Source organism: Pyricularia oryzae, chromosome 4, assembly GCF_000002495.2.
Source record: "Pyricularia oryzae 70-15 chromosome 4, whole genome shotgun sequence".
NCBI lineage: Eukaryota > Fungi > Ascomycota > Sordariomycetes > Magnaporthales > Pyriculariaceae > Pyricularia > Pyricularia oryzae.
Genome location: NC_017851.1, coordinates 4671153 through 4682054, shown reverse-complemented (window position 1 = coordinate 4682054; position 10902 = coordinate 4671153). Strand labels below are relative to the sequence as shown.

Genomic DNA, 10902 nt, shown 5'->3' with positions numbered 1-10902 from the left:
TTCGGAGTTTTCCTATTAATGGGAGTGGGTAGCAATTTTTTATGGTAATGTCGTTTAATTGTTTGTAGTCCACGCATAATCGTAATTTCCCGTTTTTTTTTGGTACGAAAAGGATTGGGTATCCTGCTGGTGATATTAATGGTTTGATATAACCTTTTTTGAGGTTTTTTGCGAGGTATTTATTTAATACCTCCATCTGTATTGGGTTTAAACCGTATATTTTGTGGAGTTTGGGCTATGTTCCTTCTTTCAATGGTATTTCGTGGTCGAACGGACTATATTCGGGTAATCCTGTTTCGAATTCGGGGCTAAATAGTCGTCCATATATCCGGTATTCGGCCGGGATGTTGTCGATTAATATGGTAAAATTCGATCGTTTTTCGCTTATAAATAGTCGCGATCTTTCCGATATTGGTTCCAGGCGTGGCTCGCTTTTTTTTAATAACGTTATAATCTTTTGTTGGTTTCGTTCCTATGCCCTACGCTCGTTGCGTAAAATCCTTTTTTTGGGTTTTCCTTCAAAAATTAACGGCTTTTCCCATTGGATTTGGCCGGTTGTCCAATTTATCCGGGGGTTGCTCCTTTTAAACCAGGGGATTCCTAATATTACGTCTTTGTCCCCTATTTCCGTAATATTTAAAGTAATTTGTTCCTTTCGTCCATAGCTTTCCATCCAAAGGTGTACGGTCTTTATTTCGATAGTACCGTTCCCGTATAAAACTGCCTTTCCTTCCACGGTTTGCAACTGGTATGGTTCCTTTTTTTACCGCCAAAATATCCGTCGTTTCGCTACGACCTTTGGTAAAATATAGTTGCTTTATATTCCATTATCGAAAAGTGTTCGTATGGGTTTACTATCGAGTCGTATATCGAAAAATATATGTTCATATATTGCTATGGTATTTTGTATAACGTTTAGGGTTTTTTGTTTTATTCCTATTATCGCCGTTCGGTGCCCTGTGCCGTTTAACTGTTTTAGTTTTTTAATTTGCTGGATTCGCGTCGTGGGTCCTTGTTTTTCTTATCCCTGGGTATATGGCTATTTTTTGTTTCAATTAGGTTAAATGGGTGTTTCGCTGGTACGGGTGTTTTGCGTGCGTTCGTGGTTATCTCGTTATTTCGTACGTTGGGGTTCCACATAATTCTGGTCATTGGTGCAGGTCCTGGTTGCCGTGATTTTTGTTCGTGCCAGGCCTATATTTTGGCTAATATATGTACTTTGCATACGTTTCGGGTACATTTATACCATGGGAATTGTTTCTGGTTGCAACACGCTATAGGGTAATTGTCGTTAGGCGTAAAAATTGCGGCTGGCTTAATATTAAATTTTATCTTAATTTCCCAATTTGGTAGGTCGGTTATGGTATATACCTCGTAAATGCCTGTTATTTTGCGTCGTTGTGGGAAAAAGTTGTGGACTATTTTCCTGTTTAGGTGGAATCCATAATTGTTTCGGAAACATTTTGCCCAAAAGATTTCTGCGTGTTGAAGGTATTTGGTGTCCAAGGTCGGGTGGTCTCCAAAAATTACATTAACTGGTCCTGTAGGATGTCGGATCTGTGCCTGAAATGGCAATCCGGGAAACTGTACTAATTGGTCGTTTCGGTATAAATCGATATGCTTTTTTTCGTATATATAAAGGTTGTTTTCCCTTGCTGCGTTATACTGGTTCGAAAATATGGTCTCTTCCTCGCTGGACTTTTTTTCGAAATCCTCGTTTAATTTTTGTGTTAAAAATTAATTGGTTGTCCTAATATGGTGGGTTTATCCCAAAAATTCCTCATCCGATTCTCCGGAGGCATCCGAATCCGTAAGTTCGGGTAATTGGGTTTTTTATCGGTATAACTTCGTTGGTTGTCCTGTTCCTAAAGGTACTCGGTTTCCTATTGCTAAAGTTCGAATGCCTCGGGGTTTTTGTGGGTACCATTTTGCGTCGTTTTTGGAACTGTTATATACCATGCAATTGTTATCATAGCAGGTGGCCCAATTTATCGTACTGTGTTAATTAGGCCGTAATTGCTGGTAATTGGTGGTATTAAATCCTCGTGGTTTTTCGGTCTTGCCCCTAAAATCAGGGATATCTTCCTGGTTTTTCGGGCAATTTTTGGCGATATACCCTATTTTGTCGCATTTAAAACATTTGCCATTTTTGGGGTTTTTACGGGGCTTTTTATATTGTATGGTATTAAAATCCATGGGTCCATTGTGGGTACCATAAATTATATTATAGATCTGGGGCGCCATATAACGGGATTGCTGCCATCCACCATTATTTCTATGGTATATGGGTTGGGGGTATTGGTATTTGCGTCCCGTATTAACTTATCGAATTAAAATGACGAACATTCGCTGTCCGCCTTATTTTTCCTGTCGGCGTTCGTAAATCCGGTTGTTAAATTTAATGGCAAATTCGACGTATTCGAGGAAATCCTCGGGTCGGTCGAATTTGGATATTTCGTTTTTTATTTTTAATTTTAATCCCTGGTAAAACTGGAGGATCTTGGTTTCTTTAATTATATCCAGCTTTATTATTAACCTTTTAAATTCGGCTGTATAAACGGAGGCTAATTTGGTTTATCGTAGGTTGGCCAAATTTCGTTCGGTCTATTGTTTTTTATCGGGTTCCTGGAACAAGGAACGGAGGGTGCGTTTATACCCTGCGAAAGTTAAAAAAATATCGGTAATTTTTTGGCGTCGTTTTTCGGGGGGTATATCAAACCATTCCTGTAACAAAAATTCGAACCAAAACAAGGTTCGTCCTCGGAGGAAAGTGGCCGCGTGTACCACCTTTTCCGTTTTATTGCGGAAAATTTCCAAATGGAATATTTGGTAAATGCGTACTTATATAAAATACCCTTTAAATTGTCCAGGTGTACCATCGAATGTGGTTGGGGGATTAAATTTGAATTTCTCGCGCCCATTAAAAAGGGTTAAAATAACGTTAACACTGGTTCGGAAAACCTGGAATTCCTTTTGGAATTGGGTTGCGCGGAGCGTCTATTTATAAAACTCCTGGTTGGTTTAAGCAACCTACCTACGGAGCTGGTCTTCTTCGTTATCACTGTCGTTATCGTCCTTGGGCCGAACAGGGGCTTTTTGGGCCGCCTTGCTGCTTGTAACCGGGGTGCTGGGAATATTGTTTTTAGACGTTTGGGAAAATATGTTGTCGGATATTGCTCGGTATATTTTAAGGCAAAATACTGAACAGGAGCAATTAAAATGTTACGATTAAGGTATCGGGGTAACCTGTTTTTAGGGTAAAATACAGTGGGTTGAAACAATTAAACGTTTAATTGGGTAACTGGGGTTTTTAATGATTGGGGGTAAAATTATAATCGTTCTCAAGTAAGTTTTAAGGTTAATTAGAGTTTGATTGCTGTTAAACAATCCTAAAATCGAATTTATTTATATGGTAATAAGCGTGCCTTATATAAACTATGTTCCGAATGTGATTTTTTTTAATTTGTTTGATTTGTGATTTTCAACTGAGATTTTACAGATTATAGAGATCCATTCCCTTGGACGTCACGTGAGGTTACGTGAGATCTCGTGGCCTTGCCCTTAGGTAATCGTTGTTCTGCCGGTCGGTATTCCTTCTGGGCGAATGTCGTCGAGAGGGGTGTGACCCCACCTGGCCTCCCTGGTACCGGCCCAACTGTCTGGTCGTAACACTTAATTAATATAACCGATTATAGTCTTGAAAAAAGATATAATCTTTGGCATGCCGATACTTTCGCTCAATTTGCTTATTACGCTAGCGATTAAAACTATAATTAATTTACTAGCAATTACCCAAATTGGGGCGGCCGTAACCCGTACATAAAAAATGTTTCTTATTACGAAATGGCGTGCTTGGGCGATTGCCAACCGTAAACAGCTCCATGTAACGGAATAAGGTAAAAATTGAATAAGGAGAAAAACAACAAAGGAACGCTGGCGCCTTGTCACGTGAGGTGGAGCAAGTTACGGTTGGCAGTCGCCCAGGCACGCCCACTCGGCAACACGATTGGTGAAATTGTGTATTACCAGACGTCACCTTTGGAGAAGCTTACTTACCTTGGCGTGGGCTTACAGAAATGCCAAGAAGTCAAGAGAAAGGATTTCAGGAGGAAGATAGCCCAGCCCAAATGTTCTGAAAAAGGCTCGTCAGGCAATGGTTTTGTAACCCTGTTACACAGAATTAGACATGGATGGGATCATCTATATCAAATGTGAGGGCCTTCCAACCTGAAATAGAGGACGGCCCTGGGTGATCCATATATTTGACAAGAAGCACGAACATGTGACCCTGTGAGGTCTCCCAATCCTACGATACATCTCGGCTGCAAAGGTGACGTCTCCCAGGTCGACGTCATACTCGGTCAGACAAATTTCATTCAAAAGTGTGCCAGGGAAGCTTGAGCTTATACGGCTCGCTGTCCGGAAACAGGCCTTGGGAAGGCTCCAGCTCTTGCAGCTGTCTGGTGGTTCTGCGCTGATCACTGGGCATTTCTCTGGGCTTGCCTCTGGGCTTGCGCAGTGTTGGCGATCGGGGATTGCCGATCTGGCGGGGCTGGCCCGGTTCCTGACAGGGCAGAATGCTACTGTAAACGGTGCCTTACTCATTAAGGTACCCAAAGAAATGCAGGTTAGCGGACTTGGTAGTCGGGACAGTCGCACAATTGAACAGTGCGATGCCGACATGTTTCTCATTGTCTAGTAACTCTAGTTTAAAAGTGCTTCATTAAAGGGCTTCCAAGGTGAGGTTGCGAGAAGCATACTGCTAATGCAGCACGTGGCGGATGCGTGAGTCCTAGGGAGACAGACCAAGTCTAATGGGTGAGTGGCTGCGCCTCATTGCTAGTAGCGTGTGGCTTGGGACCTGCTTCTGAGGGCTAATGCTCGGCAATCTGACCAATAAAAACAGTCTCTGCAATGCCAGGTCTCCATCCCGCGCAATGCAGTATCCATAATCGAACCGTACCGTAATTATATCATATCCAGGGTTGACCTTTCTTCCAACCATGCCTGAATCGAGTGCTTGCGCGTCACTCAAGACTCTAAAAGGTCTTCCACCTCAAAGTCCCAGCACCTGGCTGCTCCAACCAGTGTATACCACCCCTATATTCCGGCTGTTCTTCGGACTGCTCGAAGCAGCAGAAATAAGGTTTGATCTGCGGTCGATATCAGGACCCGTAAATGCAACAATGGGAAAGGCCAGCCGAAAGAGTGACCCGTTGCAGGACGCCGTGACAGTCCGAGTCTTTCGGGAACTCTCGGCACATGGTTCGACGCGTCACCAAGGTTGAGTAGAAAACGAAATATTGAGAGGAGTGCCGTAGTACTCGGGTTGATCGCATGAGCTAATCGACACTCGCCTCCTTTTGCGCAATTTGAGTTTACCACTTGGGGGGAAATTTGAAAAGGCTACGCTCTCCTATCCTAAAAAAGTGGCGACAGTGGAACACGAGATTCACCAATCAATTAGACTGCAGATTTGAACATGAGCAAAGCAGCGGCCGCCCACGATCCGACACAACGGAGCGGGCATACCCCGACTTGGGGGCTCAAAGCCTCGCGGCGCAAAGCCTCAGGCGGTAGTCATGTCGCAACGCCTCTCTGTCCAAATGGGGAAAAATGTGGATGTTCGGTTACCAAGTCCATGGGACCGCATACCCGCGTGTCAAACTCTATCGTCTGCATAGCCCCACCCCGCATCCCTTCCCCTGGGACTTGGCCGCCACAAGACTTCCGAATGCGGTTGTAATGGCCGTTGCGGATTCTTCGGCCGCTGCGAGGCATCTCCGAATCATCCATAGGGGATGATACCATCTGACGTTGATGCCCCTGAATAGAGTCATTGTGAGCGGTAACTTGAAGGGCGGCCTCTTGGGGCGAAGGCGTTGTGTCCATGACGTCGATGGAGATATAAAGCCGCAACATCCAGCTCGGATATGGGTTTGATTTGGTTCTTCTTCTCATCCCCATCACGATCAAAACCATCTCAGAGTACATTCACTCAAGCCATTCGCTCTCAAACAACTTCAACTTTGGTCATTCTTTCGACGACACCAATCAACTTATATTTCCAAGTTCAAAACCCACCGTCTCTCAAACCGTCAAAATGCAGTTCGCTACCATCACCACCCTCCTCTTTGCCGGCGTTGCCGCCGCCATGCCTGTAAGCAGAGCACCGCCGATATTCATCCCACTTCCCAACTCACACGTCCAAACGATCCACTGCTAACCTCAACTTTTTACACCGCAAAACAGCAGGCAACCCCCACCAGCGCCGCCCCTCCCTCGGCGACCTCGACCTGCACGCCGGGCCCCGTGGTCGACTACACGGTGCAGGGCAACGACACGCTGACCATCGTGTCGCAGAAGCTCAACTCGGGCATCTGCAACATCGCGACGCTCAACAACCTGGCCAACCCCAACTTCATCGCGCTGGGCGCCGTGCTCAAGGTGCCGACCGCCCCCTGCGTCATCGACAACATCTCCTGCCTGGCCAAGCAGAGCGACAACAACACGTGCGTCAGCGGCGTCTCCCCCTACTACACCATCGTCTCGGGCGACACCTTCTTCCTGGTCGCCCAAAAGTTCAACCTCAGCGTCGACGCCCTCCAGGCCGCCAACGTCGGCGCCGACCCCCTCCTGCTCCAGCTCAACCAGGTCATCAACATCCCCATCTGCAAGAACTAGGCCGATTTGGCCGCGAGGACTTGGAGAGGCGTGGGGGAGCGATTGGGATTGGATACTGTAAAAGGTTCCATGGTTGTACATAACGATAGACGCAGCTGCAAAGCTGCTACAGAGATGAAATGAGATTTTTTTTTCTTTTTTTTCTGCAAACAATCGGGGTTTCTTCAGTCCCTGTCAAAAGTAAAAGGAGTGAGACTAATGAGCGGACTTTTGTGTCAAAGACATATAATCTCATACTAGACTAGTCTAGTCACATGACAGAAGCGAGATGGCGAGCGGACGCAAACAGACGCGGATGGTCCGGATGCAGCCGCAGCGGAGCAGGTTTCCCGCGGAAACCCAACATCCAAGTGGATCAGAAAGCATGGGGTTGATGTTCAAGATCTTCTTTTCCCCCCATGCCGGGTCTTGGCGCAGTATGTACGGTGAAACTTTACTCGCCCGGTGTTGGCACCAAGGCTGGAGTGAAAACCTTCCATCCCACCATCGGAGCGACAAGTGAAAAAGAATGAGCAACATTTCAAAGGACGGTATGTATCAAACTGTCGAAGCACGCTCGACGGCAGATTGGGCAGAATTCGACAGGGCAGGCGGGCCGCCAAGGGCCAAGACAAAGCACAACCCCTGACGTCTGACTTGATTGTCAGATTGGACATGGCCAAATCAACGAATCACATCCCCGGCTGGGTATTCTTATATTAAGCATCTCTTCGATCCGGCCCCCAAATGGCGTGAGGATCAAGAGGTTGGGTGGGGGAAAATGGTCTTGGCCCGCGTCTTTTTGTCAAGTCTGCTGTCCCGCTTTCACACCACGCTCGGGGATAGTGATTTACGAATCGGGAAATATTGGCCGTTGTCGGTTGTCGCGGCCTGGCTTTTATCTTTGCATGTTCCCTCTTGTTTTTTTGTCCTTCTTTCCATTTTTTTTTCTCTCTGTACGTCGTTTTTCTCCAGCTCACAATTGCCCGTCTGCGGTGGATGTGAACTCAAGATTCGGCGCTGTTGCTTCCCATGATTGAAGCAGTAATGACATTGCATCGGCACGCAACTAGCTGGCGGTCAGTGTTGTTCGCGATCGCAACATGTATTGCTTCCTGCCAAGCTTTTGATTGGCAGGCGAGCCATTCGGGCAAGCCACATTCTACCATCCAAATGATTTGCGCAATAGATTGTTTTGCTAACTGAGATTATACAAATATTAAAGTGGCTGTCCTTGGCAACTATCTCTATATCCACGGCGGAAGGACAACCAGGCAGGTAGCCGGGCAGGATGCAGGCTGGTCGCCTGGTAAGTATCTGACGCTTCCACCGATCGGCATTTCAACTGCTGCAGCGCAATGGTCACTGAATAATATCAAACACGTCCGCGTGTTCAGAAAATACAACATGGGCGATCCCAATAGACAAATCCTGGAGTGTCGGGTCAGGCAGCTTTGAGAAATACGCAATAGAAGATCCAGACTTTGTATCAACAGCAAGGCCGGCCATGTGGCCCGACCCGAGCGGGACGCGCATGTACACGTGGGGCGGGGCCAGCATCGACGAAAAAGCCAACAGGAACTCGAACGAGCCGCGGCTGACCACGTTTGTCCGGGAGAGCAACACCTCAGCAGGTGGGAAATGGGAGAGGGGCCGGGACAAGCCCAAAGCGTCCTCTGGACAGGAGCTCATCCACAGGACCCACCTCGGAAGCTGGACGAGCTGCAACGGCCTGGGGTTCTACATGGGCGGGTACCTGTTCACGGCGACGGACAACTCGACCGAGCTCTGGGGGACCAAGAAGCGAACCCTCCCGGGCCTCCTCATCTACGACATGAAGGACGGGACGTGGACGAACCAGACGGCGGACGCCTTTGGGCAGGGGGCGAGGCGCGGCACGCACCTGGACGGCTACGCCGTGTGCCTGCCCACGCTCGGGACCAAGAACCAGGGGATCGTGGTGTTGACGGCCGGGAGGCAGGCGACGGTCAACAACGACGGGGACAGCGAGCCGGTGCCGATGGACCGCGTCACCTTTTACGACATTGGCACGCGGACCTGGCACACGCAAAAGACCACGGGCGCCCAGACGCCCAGCCAGGGCAGGAGGCGCGGCTGCGCCGTGGCCGCCACCGACGCCACCAGCCGCGACCGCACGGGCGCCTACGAGATCTTCATGTTTGGCGGCCTGGGCATCACCCCCGCCGACCTGTGGGTCCTGACCGTCCCGGGCTTCCGCTGGTTCCAGGCCCCGCCCACGGGGCTGCCGCCCACCGCGCGCAGCAGCCTGGACTGTGCGGTGGCCGGCCCAGCGCAGCGCCAGATGATCGCCGTGGGCGGCGACGACGAGAACAAGAGCGCGGCCGACGCGTGGGACCGCCCCGACGACTGGCCGCGCAACATGCAGGTCCTGGACCTGACCAGCCTCGAGTGGTCGGGCGACTATGCCGCCGACGCTGCCCCGTACCGGCCGCCGGCGATGGTGGCGGATTGGAACAGGGACGGCGGCCTGGGTGGGGTGCAGTGGGAAGACCCGAGCACGCGGGCGCTCTTTGCCGATGTTCTCGACGGGCGGCCTGGCGACGGCCAGCAGGATCGTAGTCCGCCGAGTGCAGGTGGGGCGCCGACGGATCCGTCCGGTTCTGCGGGGACGGGCGGCACCGACGTCGCGGCCATCGCGGGTGGTGTGGCTGGAGGAGTAGGGGCTGTTCTCGTCGCTGCCGCGGCCGGGGTTTATTTTTGCTGGTACCGGCCGCGACGACGGCAGGTTGGCGAGCCTGCGGTGGAGGACGTTGGGGGCCCCGGGCGTGGCCAGTGGCACCAGGCTCCCGAGGTTGTGCAGGACGTGCAGCGGCCTCAAAAATACCAAGGCGGCCTCAAGGACATGGTCGGCAGCCCAGTGGCGCAGGCGGAGCTCGAAAGTAGCTGTACCCCGCCGGTGCACGAGTTGGACATGTACACGCGACGGCATGAGCTTGCGTGATCGAACCCGGTGACCTTTGACGTAGTCAATAACAAAATAGACTGGGATCCAGGGAGGGTGGCCGTACTTGATTCCAAAATTCTACGTAAATCTAATATATTCAATCATGGGTGGACCCTGACTGTCCCAAAGCGGTCGGAGAAGATTAGTTTGGGGTAGAAAAGAATCGAAGCTAGGGATCGTCGGCGGTAAATACCGACTCTGTTGATAGGAATCGTATGATCGCTGCGATCGGTAAAAACAATATAACAAATTAAACGTAATCTAATCTCTGTTTTCTAGCTATTTATATGCTCGTCAAAATCGGTTGAAGATTTTTTTACGTATTATAAAATCACGTGGTTAAATACGTGATTTCCTTATATGCATATTTGCCCATAAATTAACACAGGTTATTTTTTATATTAATTGCAAATATGCTTTTTTATAAAACCGTAAATAATTGCTAATAAAATAACAAAAAAAAAATAACCGCATTTGGGAAATCGTGTAATTTCCTAACGTTGCAAACGAATGCGTTAAAATAACCGTTCCCGGCTTTTTTTAAATAATTTTATTATTTTCCAATTATAATGGAAAATTTTTTATTTGTACGTAAACGGTTAATTTGTTATTAATAATTATTATAATTGTCACGGGCAGGCAGGGCGGACAGGTAGGTGCGGGCGATCAGGTAACAGGACAGAGTATATTGGCTATCTAGTCTTCCAGGTACAGGGTAGCAGGTGGTTGTTGACGAAGACGTAGCTCCTCGAGCTACATATCGGAGACTGCAGAGATTTCGCGTAGATATACGCGCGCGAGGCGCTCGGCCCTCGCGCCTTCACGTGACAGGGGTCATGACTAAGCGACAGCCCAGTGGCTGTCCTTCAGGTCTGTGACAGTATTCCCCCCTTCCAGGCCGAGCTCCGTCACGGCCGGGGCCCGGGCTTATGGGGGTATCGACGGTGGAAATTCTTTACCAATTGAGCAGCGTTTTCCAGGTAATCGGCAGGTTCAGTCGTGGGTTCGCTATATCCAGCCCAACGGACGATATATTTCAGCCGGCGGCCTCCTCGGCCGCGGGTTTCCCAAAAGGAGTCGAGGATCTCTTCGACTTCGTATTCTCTCTCACCTTCCACTTCCAAATGGGGTGGCGGTGCAGGTTGTTGGCCCGGCAGGGGCTCAACGTCAGCAGGTTTTAGTCGGTTTATATTGAAAACAGGGTGTACTCTCATAGACGACGGCAGGTCCAAACGGTAGGCGTACGGGCTAAT

General features: G+C 49.0%; 3 protein-coding genes across 3 annotated transcripts; 2 read left to right on the top strand and 1 right to left on the bottom strand.

Moving 5' to 3' along the window:
* Nucleotides 1-3030: 3030 nt before the first annotated feature.
* MGG_17229 (uncharacterized protein) lies at nucleotides 3031-4605 on the bottom strand (the record flags this gene model as incomplete). The annotated part of the gene is made up of 3 exons (XM_003717373.1): nucleotides 3031-3127; nucleotides 4057-4167; nucleotides 4316-4605. 3 exons carry the CDS (start codon nucleotides 4603-4605, stop codon nucleotides 3031-3033), a joined length of 498 nt encoding a protein of 165 aa, XP_003717421.1.
* A 1498-nt stretch (nucleotides 4606-6103) lies between these two features.
* MGG_10097 (intracellular hyphae protein 1) lies at nucleotides 6104-6684 on the top strand (the record flags this gene model as incomplete). Its single annotated transcript, XM_003717372.1, has 2 exons — nucleotides 6104-6160; nucleotides 6253-6684. 2 exons carry the CDS (start codon nucleotides 6104-6106, stop codon nucleotides 6682-6684), a joined length of 489 nt encoding a protein of 162 aa, XP_003717420.1.
* A 508-nt stretch (nucleotides 6685-7192) lies between these two features.
* MGG_10098 (uncharacterized protein) lies at nucleotides 7193-9646 on the top strand (the record flags this gene model as incomplete). The annotated part of the gene is made up of 3 exons (XM_003717371.1): nucleotides 7193-7214; nucleotides 7889-7972; nucleotides 8160-9646. The coding sequence occupies 3 exons, from the start codon at nucleotides 7193-7195 to the stop codon at nucleotides 9644-9646; spliced, it is 1593 nt and encodes a 530-aa protein (XP_003717419.1).
* Between the last annotated feature and the right edge of the window lie 1256 nt (nucleotides 9647-10902).